General features: G+C 39.0%; 1 protein-coding gene across 5 annotated transcripts in view; it reads right to left on the bottom strand.

Moving 5' to 3' along the window:
• Window positions 1-18,248, bottom strand: part of arhgap10 (Rho GTPase activating protein 10) — a 73,025-nt gene that overhangs the window by 23,251 nt on the left and 31,526 nt on the right. For all 5 annotated transcript variants that reach the window (XM_084715133.1, XM_084715130.1, XM_084715135.1 and 2 more), the window contains exons 13-18: window positions 18,151-18,219; window positions 17,359-17,433; window positions 11,192-11,276; window positions 6,816-6,874; window positions 3,950-4,055; window positions 506-665 (exon numbers count right to left, since the gene is read on the bottom strand). In XM_084715133.1, the coding sequence (XP_084571259.1) occupies window positions 506-665; window positions 3,950-4,055; window positions 6,816-6,874; window positions 11,192-11,276; window positions 17,359-17,433; window positions 18,151-18,219 (554 nt within the window). The remainder of the gene's footprint in view (window positions 1-505; window positions 666-3,949; window positions 4,056-6,815; window positions 6,875-11,191; window positions 11,277-17,358; window positions 17,434-18,150; window positions 18,220-18,248) is intronic.

Here is an 18,248-nt window from a genome sequence, read left to right on the forward strand (position 1 = left end):
CAAAACTTCAAAACAATAGTAAGAAAGCGCTCAGTGCCAAGAAACCAGGAATTACAAACATTGGATCTTTTGCTTCGCTTGCACATTTATTATCCTTCGGTATCAAGTAATTACACGCCACCCAGGGTTGGTAAACACAAAGGTGCTGCGTGCAGCTTACTGATGTCATGTCACCTGATTCAAATTTCATTTGGTGCTATCATTTCACCTTGTGTTGCCTAGGATGCCTAGCTATTAGTAAATATAGTTCTGGATGGCAAGTGGAAACACAATTATAAACAAAATGATTCACAGAGAGAATAAATCATGCAAGTACAGTCAGAGCAGCAGAGATTGGACCAATCTAAATCAGACATTTGGAAAGAAAAAGGAACATAAGAAAGAAATTATAGTAATTACTTCCACTGGAAGATATAATGCTGTTTTCAGGGAGTGCTCAGTTTCAAGTGTATTACAGCTGATAGTGTACAGCGTGTCTGGCAAATCCCAAGTTTTCGAGCGTTACCTTTTCATGGTGTTCAATGAGGATCTCCACCACAATGTTCTGGAACTTCAGATCCATGATGGCAGCAACAGTCTCCTCCTGCGGCCTCATTAATGTGGGGCCAAACACCACTCCCAGGTTGGCTATGGTCATCAGATTCTGTTTACTGTGAGCCGCCACACTGAGGAAGATAACAACTCACATTATACATGTTTTACTCCAACTTTTTTAAACTTCACTGTTAAGCACAGTCTTATTCTGTCCTAAAAAAAACAACCTTTCTTAAGTGAGAAACAAAAACCTCAGATTCTACCTCAGTGTTGATGTTCTGGTTCAGACTTAATTGCAATGTATCGCTGCAGAAAAAACTGTGAGTGCAGCAAAAGCAGTGTTGGTGATATAAAAATGAAAAAATCACGTTTTCTTCAAGGATAGAGACAGCAGTTAGATGAAAATAAAACAAACAATGACTGTCCAGCTTACTCATGATGGAAGTCAAAGGTATTGGTCTAGAAAAATCTGAGGCACTCAGGCACTTGTGAATATAAAAATCCTTTATTAAATTTCCTAATCCATGGGTTAATAAAGGATTTTTGTATTCACAGAGTGCCATAGATTTTTCTAGACTGCCAACTAATACTTTGGGCTTTCATTACTGGTGGGCTGAATAGTCACTGTTTGTAATGAACTGTTTTTTTATGCTTTAGAAAATGAAACGAAAAGTTAATTCAATGAGAAAACAAGAAAATGAAGCCAACTATGGCCTGGCTACTGCCTGAAAAACACCTTTTACTGTTTTAGAAGAGGTGGTAATCAGATCTTGGAGCATCTCATCTCATGACCAGTTTCTTTAGTAGAAAACAGCCTAAACAACAGCCACAATCTTTTAATATAAGGTATTTTCTTTGTAAAGTTGCATCTCAGCTCTTTTCTCCTGAAGGTTAATGTTTCATTACCTAAAATTGCAACAGTTATTATGATGTTAACAGAGAGAGGTGGTATTTGTTTAAGGAAAAGCAGACCACCTCCTGCTAAAAAGCACTGCAGGAAACCTTCAAGTACCTATTACTTCATCTTAAAATGCTTTATTTCACAATAGGCAAGCATATCAAATGTTTAACATGACTAATGCAATACTTTTATTTGTTTTACCTTCATTTTACTGGGAAAATCATTAAAATGAAATTCTAATTTACAATGGCATGCTGGCAAAAGCCAAAGCCTCTTGAGGAAAGTGGATAGGGGCTAAAAAAAGAAGGTTTCAAAAGTTAAAAGACAGCAGCACATTCCCAAGAACATTTCAACACACACACCCACAACATACAATCAAAACAAGCGCTACATAAATGACATGTCTTAACACACAAACATGGGCAGGAAGCAAACAGACAACAGCATCAACAAAACAAGAGTAGCATACACAAGCAGAAAGACAAACAGGCAAAGCAACAACAACAGCAAGACAACAGGAGCATGCATGGGTAAACAGTAAGGAGCATACTGATGAAAGTTAGGAAATAGTGGTGGGTTGGGAAACAGCTGCATGCATCAGTGAAAATACAGTGAAATGTCGCTGTCTTGATGGATTAGTATTAACCTTCTGTTGACCTTTTTCTTTCTGTATATTAATTGTAGTTTTTTGCATCTAGAGAAGAATGTTGTCTTTATTAAATTGCTTTTTTTCACACATCATACAGGCACTGAAAACTGTGAATACATATAACGCAGCCACTGCATTTTGAGATAAAATGACAAATAAAAAAAAGGGGGATTTTAGCACATCTTATGGCATTTCACATTTTTGCCAACAACAGTAAGCTGCAGTGAATCCTCGCCAGTACTCTTAAATCCAACTTGTCCTGCATGTACAGTAGGGATGCATATTGTTAGGACTTTATTAATACTGATATGGATACTTATCTATACTTTTATTGATACATACTCACCATAATTGGTGCAAAAAATAAGGACATGACATTAAAAGATGTGAAAAGATTCAAGTTATTTCATTATGGCTTTTAAGTTAAATTACTCCCTGAGTTATTGCATTTAGCTGCATTTTCATTAAATTGAGTAGTGAATCCACACTTTTGGACGTTTTGCCCTGTCAGATGTTTATGTAACGTTACATAAGAACCGATAACAGTATTGTTTGCCCAGGAGTTTATTTATATTTCAGTACTGACCAGTCAGGAATCAGCACCAGTTATCGATACCCCTCCCTAACGTACAGTTTAGCCTAAACAATTCTCTACACCGAAAATAATATTAAATTAAAAAAAGAGCATTTGTGCATCAAGAATTTTTAAAGTTAAACACATGCTACTGATAAGGCTGTCCAGTAACAGCTATGAATCATTCAAGCAGTGTCCATTCTGATTATTTCAACAACAACAACATAGTAGTGACATTTGACATGAAAGGATGATATGTTTTATTAATGTCTTCTTGATCAGTTTTCAAATCTGGACATGTTCAGTAGATGAAACTTTATCTTAGGAGGTCAAAAAAAGTGTAGAGGGAAAAAAACCTTTATTTGAAGAGAAAGTTATACGGACAGGTGAAGAGATTTCACACTCAGAATATGATGATATGCAGTGCATCTGCAGAGAGACAGTTTAAATAGCTTCAAAGGATGCCTTTGAAGACAAAAACATTGGTGACAACTCACATTTATAACATCTCTGAAACCATTTCAGATAGCAGTGTGAAATTCTGGCTTTGCTTCCTTCCCCTGCAGGACATGCACACACGCCAACTTCAGAAAAATATTCGAGTCTCTCCAGTCTGGAGAATTTCACGCTGGATAATCCAAATTCAATTTCAATAGCGCTGCCTTTTTACCAGAGCCTGATTCTGCAGCGGGTTTCTATGAAATAAGATCCACCAGACTTTCACTGCCTCAGGGAAGAGGGATTATTTACTTATCTTCAATTTGCTCATATTTAGTTTATAAAAAGCTTGCTGAGGTAAAACCTTGTAATGTTAGCTAACATTATTTCTTAAATCTTTCTTCCTATCTAATCTCACAAATGGAGTGATGCACAATAGTGGTCCATCCAGGGCTGTATGGAGTAATCTCAAGAGAGGGCTTAATTTGAGAGGTCCATTTCATTTCACTTCACTGGTGGGCTGCACGACGGCATGCTGAACAGGTAGGCTAGGCTACACAATCCTTCCTTCAACAACTTTAAATGTACACCAATATGACCTAAGAAAAAGGCATAAAAAATGTTATGCTAGCAGCATCAAATTTCTTACCCAGCAGCCACTGAGTAGACAGAGAGGAGATGGAGTGACAGCAGGGAAGGGGGAGTGAAGAGAGTGGGAGTGAGGGAGATAGAGAGAAAAAGCATGTGGAGTGAGAATGAGGAGACAGACAGGAAGAGCAGAAAGAGAGAACTGAGAGAGGAGAGGGGGTGGAGATTGGGTGAACTATGACCAAGGAACTATGAACACACTCACTTGGCCAGATGCTTCATAAGCAGCCCGAGGACTTGTCGATTCCTCTCCGGTAGTTTGTGGACCAGGCAGTGGACGGCTTGGATGCGAGACTCTGGACTACCGCCCTCTGTTCAAACGCAGAAGCAGCCCATGCACTCACATTAAACTACAAGCGTTTCTCTGTGCTCCTCAGGTGGCAAAGAGCCAAAGCAGCTGCAATCGAATACTGTGCAACATTAACAAAATCTGCAAATTTAAAGACATGATAAAACACTGCATACGCAGTTGGTTTGATCAGCTGGAGTTTAAGGTACAGAAACACCAAATAAAAGACATTTAGTGGGACAATTCAACTCTCTATTACTTACTGGAAAATCAAAAATTGAGCAAAAGTTAGTGGACCTTTAAGGACACAATAATCAGAGGCTATCACCCTCACGTATTAAGGGTTAGAGGAGGATACATTCCAGTTTGAGTAAGTGAAGAAGAGGTGTGATAGTGATATATGGTCTGAAGCCTCCCAGAATTTGGCAGCAGGGACCACTATGCTGGCGAGGGAGATAGCTTTACGTTACTGTCGCTACCGTATAAAAGGGTTGTGTTAAAACCCCCAAGATCATCTCTTAAACATTTCCTCACACATGGGCATCTGACCGCCCACACACAAACACGCGCACACACACAAACACAGACACACAAAATATCATTACTATGGGAACGACAAGGATTTAAACATGGAAAAAGCTTCTTATGGATGCTGTCATCCATCAAAAAAATATTCATTGCTAATCCATTTTTTCCCCCTCGTTATGAGGGCATTGCGAGCGCCTGATAAAAATGTCAACCTGATCCAATTATAGCACTTGTTGTAATAAGATTCAAGTTTGGCTTGCTTTAAAAACATTTCATACATAAATGATGTTATGTGGGCGAAAAAAAAGTGTCTCTTTGCTGTTCAAGGTCACTTGCTGGACCATTTGAGGCCATGCAAATTACAGCTTATTTATCATTTTAAACCTTTTAGCTTTAACCTTTAATGGCCACAAATTTTCGGTAGCAAGTTAAAACAGACAGATAGTAGAAGCAGAAACACAGTGTTATAAAAACGCCCTGAAGTGTCTGAGCATAAGTCGGCTGAAAGGCCTTTTTGGTCAACTAGAGTGGGTCACCTGTATTTACTGGAAGTCAGCAACAAATATATTCACATTTTACACAAGAAAACAGGGCAAGACTGTCCTCAAATGGTTGGATTTAATACCACACACATTAGTGAGAGCACAGAGTAACACTTTTCTGAAACCAAATAGGATGACATGAAGGTACGACATAAAACATTCCATTTTTTAGAGACTCCTGTCAAGAGAAAAGATGAGGACTACTGTTGATACATGTTAATTAACACTTCCTAAGTCCCGTCCCTATTTTCTCTGTGCTCCAATAAAGTTTTGGCAAGTTTGGTACCTCCATTGGAACGTTATATATAACTGAAAATAATGCCCACCGGCGGGGAAAACGATCACCACCACCGTATGTAACCATGGGCTGACATGCTAACAACATGATGGTAAAACATTGTAATGCAGCCAGTCAAAGCATTATACCAGAGAAAAAAAAAAGTTATATTGACAAACTCAGTATTGTCTATCTCGGTGTCCCAAAAGAAAGCTTAAAACCAGGCCCTTGATAGCATAGTTAGCTTCAATTTCTACAGTTTGTATGGCCAAATAAGCAACTATAAGCTAGTTATACTGAATGTCGGGATCCCACAGCTTCCTCCATTCTCTCACATCTATATCCACTTTTGTCTTCTTATAAGGCTCAGCTTTTCAGTTCAGCAGCTAATAAAAACTTAGTTCTGGGTAATTTATCGTGTTAGTAACGCATCCCCACCCGTAGACTGTATATATAGAAATGGACAATATCAGAGCCCCCAAAAAGTGAAGCCAAAGCATCTCGATCACCCCCTGGTGGCAGGCTGCAGTACAGGTCATAAATCCTGCTTTCCCAGTGTTAACAGGTGGGGCATCAGAGTACAAATCGAATAAATGTTCCCCAAAGACGGTGTCTGTCGTCTCAGGTAGTCCTTATCATGCTGACATTTGATCAAGTGTTCATTTTTCTGGTCAGTTTGGTATTGAGTAGTTATTGGATGATATAAAAACACTGGCTTAATAGTTATATCTTACATTAGCTAATCAGTTAGCAAAACACTAACTAACTAGTTTGCAAACAATTATGAAGATTAACTAGCTAGTTATGCTAGCATTAGCTAATGTTAGTAAAACACGAACTAACTATCAAGCTAATGACTGATGTAGATTAGCTAGCTAGTTAGCTAGTGTTCTGGTAACATTATCTAACATAAGACGAGGGCTTAGATTAGAGCCCTGACCAAAAAGGGGCGGGACAAGAAAAGGATCAATTAGAATTTAGGATTTAGGGAGCTATTTGCAAAATATGACAGGGATGGGACGTCATATTCATAAGAATGTTTTCATTGTAGCATAATCACCTGAGAATAAGAAATGTGTTTTTGTTACATTAGAATGAGCCCTTTACATCTACATGTGTCCGTTTGTCACGAGGTTCACAGTCAGCATCGTTTCTCCTACATGCTTGAAAGAAACCAATACATCCCCCTAAATCTTACACAGGGGGCCTTTGAAAGAATTGATAAAAAGTTTGCAGAAAGTTAGTAAAAAAGGTAATTTAACTGTTTTCAACTGACTGCACATTTTCAATAACTCACTGAAGAAGAACAAACCACTGGCCTCCGGTACCTAAACTGATTAAATGACCATTTCAGACTGATCCACATGTATAAACTGTTGTTTGCTTATGGTCTGCACTCAAATTAAGTGATGGCATAAGAGGCGATCAAACTTACTTGCCGGGCTAATAAACTCTTTGTAAAGTCCGTAGGTCATCAACGGCTCAGGAAGGCTCCTTCAAAGAGATAGTGAGAGAAAGAGAGAAGGGTGGGGGGGTTGGATGGAGAAGTGAGAGTTGAAGTGAGCGAGGGGGGACAGAAATAGCCGGCACACTGTTTTATAGGGTCTGCACACAGCAATGATTAATGTGGCCGGGCCAGGGGATGGAATTAGATGGCGCACGCATTGAGATAACCAAGTTCATCTGAAGGTACTTTCACACTGCAGCTGGCCAGTGGCCAAAGGTACTTAGCCTCAGAGGAAACTGAGGAGATTGACCCTGCTTTATTCCAGTAGGCCAGACACAAAGTAAAAGACAAGTCAGAGAAAACACTCAGCATGGTTTAATACAGCCTAGCAATACAAATATACTATATTAGCGGTAATTAAAAAAATACTAAACGTCGTGGTGTGTGTTGCATGACCAATCCCAGCAAAGCTCTCGTTTACTCTGGGGGTTGAAGCTGTGAGTGAGAATCACACGACCCAGAGCTCATTACATCAAACTGCTTCCAACACAATCTTAATATAGGACTCGTCATTTACATCGGGAACAGAATACTTGTTCACGGATGACGGGTCTTGCTCCGATGCTGTTTTACGGCAGTGGCCAATTAAAATTAAATGAAAAAACACAATTACGATTTAGAGCCTGACTAATTATATTTGTTAGCCGATTGGCTGATATTGGCCTGTCACGGCTATATCAGTCCATATCAGTATCTGCGCACGTGTTGTCCAATATGCACCAATATGAATACTTTTTTTGTTTTACAGAACATAGTGCAGATTGTTTTGTTTCTTTTTCTAGTAGTTTAGCATGTCATGTATATTTGATCCCTTTACTTTTTTGTTCTATTGTGTTTTTTTTATTTGTAGTTATAAAATAGTATTGTCTATGATTATTAAATATACCAGTGAATTTCACTGTTTCAGTGCCCTGATGTCATTCTAGACAATAAAATGAGCTGCTAAACTGTAAAATATCACATATCTATTTAATATCTTTGTAACAAACATTTCATAAACACTTTTGAGAGATAAAGAAAATATGCCCATGTGTAGATATTGAAAAATATCAGTTATGGTCCCAAAATCCATTACCGGCGAGGCTCTATTATGATTTTTATTTAAACAGTTTAGTTAAGAGTAGTAAAAATAAGAGAAAAATTAAATGAGTGTCAAGAGCTTTGACATCTTTGACTTTTTTGTCAATTTAACTGCTACCAATTACTGACTATATCTGAATCATGATTAATGTTTTGCTTTTTCAATTAGACATTTATATCTGATTATTTTCACAATGACATTTTATAGCAAAATAAGTAAGAGTCTGAATTCAATATAATCAATGTTTCAGCAGGTCACATGAGTATAATTTCTTCAAATAATCTAATTTTATGATTTGGCCCCATCTGACTTGATATTTCATTTGTACAAATAAATCATGTTCATACATGATTTATTTGTACAAATGAAATATCAGATAAATCAAATCTGGTAATCCTTAAACACAGTGTTTGGTAGTGCCTGACAATGCTGATTGATAACAGACCTGAAACCTTAATTGTTTAAACACACAATAAGTATCAGCTTCTTGTGATTTTCACTGGGTTTGTTAGGAAAACAGGCAAATTCCAAACTCAGAAAGTACAACTCTGCTTTGATTTAAATAAGCAAAGCCAACTCAATTTGCTGCTAACTGCACGTTTACAAAAACAAATTGGCATTTAAATGAAACCGTCTCAGCTTCTTGCAACTAAACCACATTTTTAATCTTTGAACTTCACCCACACTACAGTATCTGTCAACCTGGAAGGAGGTGCTGAATGTGGAACAGGCATACAGTAAGCAATGTGACCTCGCAACGAGTTAATTATACCAAGGCACTTAGCATAATTAACTCTGTAGCCATTTTTTAAAAAAGACAGTCGACAATGGATGAAATGTTTCATATTCAAGTGAACAGAGCCTCTCTCATGTTTGTCAAAAGAGAGACATATAAAAGAATCTACCATTAAGCAGTGGGGTCGTAGGTCAGAGGTGGATTTGCTTCGACACATAGCGACTCTGAATGATGCAGTTTTCTGGCTTATAAAATGAATCAAAATGATGAGTTAGGCACCAAGCACAGGTGTCTCTGGACTAGTCGAGTCGTAACATATTGTTTGTTTGAATGCACCAATACAAGGACAACAAAATTACCTCAAAATGTGTTCAGGGGCCCGTACACTTTTATTCTAGATCAGAGTTATCCAGATAGGATTAAATCTCAGAATTGGGTGATTCAAAACCAGGAAATGGGATTTGGAACCTACAAAACTGGAATATGGATTCTAATCCTACCCAGAATCCAGATCAACTGTTGTTTTTGAGTATTTCAAAACTCCAAGGTGCAGATTAGGACAGTTTTGATGGTAAAAATTACGATAATCCTGATCCCACTTGATGGGTGGATTCAACAGGATTCAAGGTGGATGTAGTGACCCGTAGGACACATGGAACATATTTAATCGTTCTTGGAAGAACTAAAAGAACAATTAAACGCTTAAATGGGGTGTTGAAAAGACGCTGTGAATGCCTGAACGACCTACAAACCTGCTATGAGCACCACCATGATTCTTATCTGTGTCATGCTTCATAATATCACTGAACGACACAAGGTTCCTCACTTCAGTGGACATAGTGATCACTTACAGCCCCAAACAGACGGCCCTGACATACCAGTACTGCAACTACATGGACCAGCCGGATCAATAAAAAAGTAGCATGCTGACAAATCAGTTAGGTGTTGAGAATTTGAGAATAGCGTGAATACTTTTAATGATAATACACTGCAATTATTAATAAATACAGTGACAGTTATGTATGCTATCCAGCCCCAGCAAATTCTGAAGTTCTGGCCTGTAAAGTTTACTAATGCAGGTAAGTGAATGTGAATAATATGCAAACTGATTAGCCCTCCTTCCCAACATTTTCACATGTCTGTGTTAATGCAATGTTGCTTTAACCAACAGATGGAGGCCTATTCAAAGACTGCAAATCTAGTTTCTGTAATCCTGGAATGATCCCATCTGAAAATTCTTTGAAAAACCAGCATGAAGGGATTAGAAAATCATTCTGATATAGATTTTTGACATACCGGCCTCTGGGGTCACATTACTCAAAATGTGTAAGTTCAACCCAATAGTTTTGTTGAAAGCAGCAGTGAAAGAACAATAAAGCAGCATTTTGATAGGTAACTTTAATCTAATTGCATATTTTTTAATCAGTAACTGTAAAGGATTACCTGTATTTTGTTATTCAATTACATGCAACTATTTATTCTCCAACACTGTTTGTAGGTAAGCCTTTTTTTAGCCTAGCGGTTGGTGATGACTTGTGGTGAGGAGTCAGCAGTTGGTACAGGGTTTACAACGGTTTTCAAAAACCGTTTTAAAATCAGTGCAATCACAAGAGGTCCAAGAGCCTGCATTTTTTTGTTTTGACTATAAAATGTCAGTAAAATGACAGCTGTAACTTAAGACGGTCCAAGGTGACATGTTGTGTTGCTGACTGATGAATCTGACTTTCATCGTCGAGATATATGAACATGTGCGATAATCACATTGCAAAAGGCTGCCTGAAATGCAATGAATAAGAAAAATCATTTTATTTACATGCACCATGTATTCACACTCGGCATGTGAACATTTGACCTATCAGATGAAGCCCTGGATACACTGGTCGAGCATTCATACCATTTGGCCAATCAGATGAAGACTCAAAGCCATCGAATGCCTTTAGATTAATTGGCATCAGTTTGGAGGCAACTCTGAGGTTAGCTAGCACGGTGGCTGACAAAGGAAAAAAAGAGTTAGGAAAACGTGTTTTATAAAGACCTTGTGGTTGGAATTATTTTGGATTCAAGAGAGAAGACGTGTTACAAACACAGATACTGTGTAGAAGATGCTGAACAGTTGTAGCAACAGTCACAGAAAACATACTAATATGCACACTTCAATATTTGTTTATTTTGTCATCACAATACTGAACAATGTTACTGCACAGCGAAGATTTGCCACACATGGTGTAGATCTAATGTGTTTCATTAAGTCAACTCAAACCCAAACACAGTGAGTTTATGATCATATATGAGAAGCAGTTATTTAGTTAACAATTAATTTTCTGTCAACTGACTAACTATTTAATCGACTAACTGTTGCAGCTCCCGATGGTTTAAATAATTTTTTTTTTTTTTTGTGTGTGTGTGTGTGTGTGTGTGTGTGTGTGTGTGTGTGTGTGTGTGTGTGTGTGTGTGTGTGTGTGTCTCTTCCATGCCACTGACTCTTACCTCAGATAAAGCTTCAGTGCGCTCGTTATAGTCTTAATGTCCCAGTCCTCGCTGGTAGACAGATCCACTTCGTTGCTCTTCTCATCTGAATGAATCACAACCATAAACACGTATTCTTCATGGAAAATTCACAGACTGGGTTAACAACACAAAGCACCAACTAACTATTCTTCTCCACATTAAGCAGCCACAGACTCTGTGATTTCGTGGGCAGCCTAGAAAGTCCAAATATGCAATATAAATATGTAACTTGTAATTAGCCATGTGAGGATAAAAGCAGTGCTACTAGCCTTGGGGGTCGAGTCTAGCCCCAGTGGATATGGAAGGAAGTTACAGCTTCTGTAGAGGGCTGCTGGTTCTATACTCATTACAAGTTTAATTAATCCCTTACTACTTCATCGGCTCCACAGGGACTCCAGGGCTGTGTTGTGCTGAAAATTCAGGGGGCTTTAGTCACACCTTAAGTAACCTCTGATGAATTACAGAGGACGGGGAAGTGTCAGTGAAGTGGTGTGAGTTCAACACATGTACTGCACAGGGCTCGGGTCACCACACAGACTTTAGCGTCGTGGGTGGCGGGGTGGTTTGGGAAATTTATTTTTTTGATTTCATCAAAGCAGCTGCAGCGAGGACGAGTTTGTGTGCTTCCCCGCCCGCTCAGTCCACAAGATGGCCTGTCCAATATCAACTTCTGTAAGCAAATGTTTTCGTTGAGTGTTTGTAGCCAAAGCTGTGCCTCTGTAAGTATGTAAGACGAGATTGACGGGGTCTGCACAGACTCCGCAGTCTAACACAAACAGGCTTCGACTTGGTTAGTTCAAGGACGCAAAAACACAAGTTTGGCAGTAGCAGTTGGCGCAGTATTGATTATGAAACTGCTAGCCACAAAGCAGCAGCAAGTTCAGAGGTGTAAGTCTTTGTCTGTTTTACATTAATTATCTAAATTAAGCCCCTGAGGACATTACATACACATGCATGGTAGCTACAGTTGGAACTGCAGCTCCCATAACACCGTTAGAAAAAACACTTTGCCACACAAACCCATTTCCAAAAGAAACGTTCTGTTAAACTGACCATTACAAAACAAACTTAAAGAGAACCTAACTGACAAACTTTGTTGAGTATGAAAGTAAGTCCAAGATAAAACTTTCTTTTTTTTTGTTTTTACATGTACATATGTAGAAATTTACACTGAAACCAGTGAAAGCAACGCTGTGCTGTAGGTGTAGAATTTAAAAAAAAATTGAGACGATGCAGGGAGAATGACAACTGCTAAAAGGATGAAGGTGAAGCTGCACTGGTGCAGTGACTCCCAATAGTTTTGGCTGCTGACTCCTTAAGCAGAAGCAATGTCTACTTGCAAGCCTCATCAAGTTCGACCAGTTCAAGTTTTTTTCTCCTTCCTATCTTTTTAATTATCTCGTGACCTCTTAAAGATATAATGGGGGTTGTATGTGGTACTTCTCCATAGTCAGTGCATACCTACAGTAAATAGCGGTAAGCACGCCTTCTGTTAGGAGAGGCAGCTGGATTATTGGTGCAGGAAGCAAAGCAATGAGCTGCTGTGGATGGCATCAGCAGCAAATACACATTTTGTCAGTTTGACTGTACGCTATATTTAGAATATTTTCACCACTTTACCTTGCAATCAAACAGCCTTTTCTGACAGAAAATCACCATTATATAAGCCAAATATCGCTCTCTCTAATGCCACCAGGCTCCTTTAGTAAAAAATGTAATTTTACCTTGCAGAATACATGAGTCGATGATCTCAGCTTTAGTTTGTTTGTGTTACCGTCTGACTTCGGTGAATCAAAACTAATCCTTTAAAACACCTAAGTCACACAGTAACACAAACTAACTAACTAATAGAGGCAGCAGTAGAGCAGTAACTCCTGTGTTCTGCAAGCTAAAATTACTGTTTTTGTTAAAGGAGTCTGGTTGCTTTGGATAGAGCAATATTTGGCTTATATAACAGTGGTTTCCCATCAGAAAAGGCTTCCTGACAGCAAGGTAAAGTGGTGAAAATATTCTAAATATAGCCTACACTTAAACCAATATTGATTTTTTAGATGGCTAATACATTTTGTTGCTGACCCTGCCCACAGCAGTATATTTCTTAGATTCCTACACTCATACTCCTGCTGCTTCGCCAAACTGGCACCATGTTCATCGCCATCTACTGTAGGTAATAAAGTGACTATACCTCATACAACCACACAAAAATCTAAACTATCCCTTTAAATGTAAATATTGGTCTTACTGGATAACTATATAGACATGGAATACGGGAACATGGGATATTTTCAAGAGCCTGCCCAGAACATGAGTTATATTTTATTGCTGAAATTACTATTATGTATGCCAGTATGATTCTTCAGAAGTGCTTGTCAGATGGATAAAGAGCTCCAGAAACCCCCTCTCCCCACACCTTTCTGACGTCAGATTAGATGGTCGGTGTCCAATCATTTCTGCAACTTTCCGAAACCAACAATCTGACATTCACACCCACTTCACGCCATGATTGGCCAGCAGTGTGAATGTGAGAGAGGAGCCAGGGTTTGAACTTCTTTCTCAGTCGCCCTTTTTCCCTTCTTTACACAACTATTTCTGTCACTTTTCATGTGAACAACCGAATGCAACACTATGAATGCCTTCCAGGAGAGACTGAAAATGTGCGCTGTTATATTTAAATGATATTGCGTCTCCCCTCTCTCTCTCTCTCTCTCTCTCTCAACGGCCAGCTCTTCACTCCTCCTTCAAAAGTGCAGAACAAATATAAACACTTCTGATTGACACCATGTACGAACTGGTTCTGTTTGAGCATAACCTGACCTTTAGATTTGTCTTGCAACCCTCTGTGGGAGTCCTGACCCTCAGGTTGGAAACTACTGACCTGAACGTCCTAGACTGACTGGGTCACATATTCGCTTCCTGAACTCACACAATCGACTAGACACTGTGTGAGTGGCGCCACAGCAGGAAACGTAAGAAATGTTTTTTCTAATTTAAGTGAACTAACCCTTTAAAATAATCCAGAGTTGTTTCAAATTACTGTTTTGACCTGGTATCATTTAAAGGAGCAAAATATAGCAATTGTTTCCTTAATCCCTGATGACAAATCATCATCATTTTCTGATAAATTAAGTAAATATAGTACAGATTTCTCCTTTAACAGAAGTAGGAAGCAGTATCCATTTTTTCATCTTGTCAGTTCTAAATGGTCCACCGTGTCTGGACGCATCATCCAGCGTTTAATACATTAACAGTCATTTCCACCTTAAACCATGAAAATGTGGAACATATTGAATGGTTCTTCGGAAACATCTCCCAGCATTCCTCAAATTTGCCTCACTCTGCAATTATATCTATAGAACGAAGAAGTCCAACTCAGCAACATCATACACTCCTCTGCCTCATACTGTACAACAGACAGGTCAGAGACAGAATGAGAGCTCACTTTTACAGTCTTCTTCCTGTTATATTGTTGCCTGACATTCAATAGGTGCCGCTCTCTTTGTTTGTACTGTAATATGATGGGAGACTCGTTTTCTATCACTCTGTCCTCTCTGATTGGACCCTGGCCATGTCGGTGGGTGAGAGATGAAAAGGAGGAGGAGTGGGAGGATCCGAAGTCTTTTCTTCAGGGTTTAAAGCTTGCTTCACCCACTCACTGTGAACTGTTGTATGCACGAAATGTTTGTGAATGTGTTGGTCTGTGTAGAAGTAGTACTACCACTGTCATACATATTAGTCATTTCAGGGATGAAATGTAACTCACGTTCTGGGCAGACTCATGAAAATAACCCATGTGTTCCATATGATCATCTAGTATGCCAACATTTTGTAAACATTAAAGGGATAGTTTGTATTTCTTTGAAATGGGTTTTTATGAGGTACTTGATTTACTTATCCACAGTCACAGTGGATTACCTACAGTGGATAGCAAGCACTGCACAGCAACATGTATCTTAGCCACCTAAAAAAGGCCCACTTAACATCAATAGTAGTTTAAATTCATGGTACATTCAGGATATTTTTGTCGCTTAACCTTTGCATCAAACAGCCTTTTCCAATAGGAGACTGCAATTGTATAATCCAAATCAGTCAGTTTACCTCACAGAACACAGGAGCTGCTGGTCTACCCCTGACTCAGTTGGTTAGTTTGTTTGTGTAATTGTGTGACTTTGGTGTTAGTTTGAATTCACAGCAGTCGCATGATAACACAAACAAGCTAACTGACTGAGGCAGCAGTAGACCAGCATCTCCCATGTTCTGCGAGGTTAAAATGATACAGTTTTACACAAAAATTTGCATATACATGCAGGTTTTTTAATGCAGGTAACCTGCAAAAAATAGACGATTAACCCTTTTCCCACTGCCTGCAGACAGGTTTGCCTTTGCTTTCTTCTGATGTGTGCTGACAAGCTGAGACTCAGTTGATTTCTGTGCAGGACAGCAGAGAGAAGGAGGTTTTAATAGTATCTGTTCTCTGTTCTCATAAATTTGTAGCCTTTGTAGTTCCTCTCCTGTGTCGCTGTTTGTACTTTCAGGTATGTGTTTTATTTTACTATTTCATGTCCGCTTTCAGCTGCAGAGTAGATGTTTTAAGTTACAGCAAATAAAAACCCAACATTTCCTGATTTTGGGTCTTCATAATAACAGCTTTTAGATTAAAAAAAATAACAGGGGACTTTTATTGTGAAGAATTTATAGAAATTAAAATGCTTATCCAAAGTTCAGCCACTTCACTAAACAAGCACTTCATTAGTAAATACACACCTTAAGCTGGTGCAAACTCTGCTGTGCTCGGCTGATGCACCGAGTTAAGCCAAGCCAGCATGTGCATGCAAAAGGAGCAAAAGAATCAGAGAAGGTACAGACAGAGGCACCAAGTCTATATCGCCTCTGCCTAAAAGGGATAAAAAATTAGTGTGGAATGTTTACATCACTGCCGATGGGAGCTGCAGCAGATAAGTATCTGTCTACTGCAAAGTCATTTGACCCGGGAGTGAATGCCGATTGTACCCTTTCCCACTGAAGACAAAAGCCAGATGCTAGTGCATGTTAATGGTTGTTAAGTCGTTTTTTTGTTCAGTGTAAAAGGGGCTATACCATTTTTACCAACTCTCTTGAGAGAGAGAATGATATTTGGCTTACATAACACCACCTTCTCTTCTGTCTGACAGAGAGGAAAAGCAGTGAAAATATTCTAAATAGAATCTACACTTAAACTGATATTGATATTTTGAGTTGGGCCTTTTCTAAGTGACTAAAATACATTTTGATCCTGACCCCGTCCACAGCAGTGCATTGCTTAGCTTCTGTGCTGGTACTCCTGCTGCATCTCCAAACTGAGAGCTTGTTGACCATGTCTACTGCAGGCAATACACTGACAATCAGTAAGTACCTCACACAGTCCAACTTCAAATAATCCAAACTATCCCTTTAAAGTGCAAGTAATATCTGCATATCCCTCCTCATTCACAATAATATGTGGAATGTCAAGACCACAAACATTTCTTTTACTGAATTCACAGCTTAAAGAAACTTCATAGAGTGCCGCAGCCGAGTGTTAATGGAGTCTACAGCATGAGTCGGCAGGTTGGGAGGCTGGAAGGTTTTGGAGGGGAAGCTGAGACAGGCTGGCGGCTGCCTGAGTTTGTTGTCATTCTGAACACAGAGCTGAAAGTGAGCTGGTGTCTGCTGGAGACGGCAGGAAACCAGAGAGCAGACAGGGAGCAATGGAAAGGACAGAGGACAAGCTCTATAGAAAAGGAGTTGAGTGAAACGGGACTGAAGACAAGTGAGAGGCATAAAGGAAATCGAGAAAGGCGAACGACAGACTAAACCAGGCACGAGCACGAGATGAGAGGCCGTCTCCGTGGCGTGTTAATGAAGCAAAAGCCAAAAAGTGCAAGGACGTGGATGGGAGGGACCCTGTCTGGTTGTCTGGGGGATATAAAGCTCATTCACTATCTTTTTAATATCGCCCTGACAGACACATCCATTACGTCAGCACATTCTACTAACTAGGGGCAACCTAATATCATGGAGATAGTGCAGTGGCATATAAATTAAAAATTTTACTTTATTCAGCTCTTACCAGCAACTCTCCATGCAAATACATTTCCAGAGCAGAAAGAAAATAATAGACGTTAACTCACCAATCATTAATGAGAGGAGCTTCTGGACCTTGGAGCTTACGCCAACAACTCTGTACAGGCCTTGGTCATTAATACCTGATAAGTAATAACAATAATGAAACTTTATTTGTTTGGCATTTTTCTTAATAAAGTTGCAAAGTGCTTTAGAGGGAAAAACACACAAAATATAAAGAAATATTGGGCTTGTTGAGACAGACTGGACTTGATTTTTGGACTGAAAAAAGAGGTCAGATAAGCAAGGAAAGACTAAAGTAAATTAATAAGAACTTTAATGCTACGCAATGAAAGGCATTAGTATTATCTACAGTACAGGCTGCCTGCAGTATCTGCCAGTCAGCCTCGTTTCAATATTGGAGCAAGTCTGCCCCCTTGTGCAGAGATAAAGATACTGCACGCATTTTACCTGTTCAATCCACCAGTTCTCATGTTAACTATTTTCCTTATTCATGTTTTATTATAGATTTTCCATAACAAACAGACACACAAGAATAACAGTAAGACAATACAGGGGCACTGGCTCTTATAAAGACCAGACAGATCAGAGGGAAGAGAGTGGGGGAAGGGTTACAGTGTGTGTCAATGTAAAACATGGTGTGATCATAGAAACACATACAAACAGAAGAATTTACAAAACTTCATGCTTTGTTCCAACATATACATAAACCTGATGAAATGATTTGTTTCTATATATCATTTTGTTTTCTATAATTAAACATAACCCCCCAAATAATACATTTAGATCTTGTAATTCTCTCAACTGAGCTTCTCAATATTTACACATTTGAAGCTCACCTCTCGTCTCTATGGCGCTGATGGAGTTCTTCACAAAACCGAAACCCACATCATCCAGCTGGGCATCAACTGCAGGTGGGAGAAAAAAAAACAAACCA

This window comes from Lutjanus erythropterus, chromosome 3 (assembly GCF_056507025.1).
Source record: "Lutjanus erythropterus isolate fLutEry1 chromosome 3, fLutEry1.hap2, whole genome shotgun sequence".
Taxonomy (NCBI): domain Eukaryota; kingdom Metazoa; phylum Chordata; class Actinopteri; order Lutjaniformes; family Lutjanidae; genus Lutjanus; species Lutjanus erythropterus.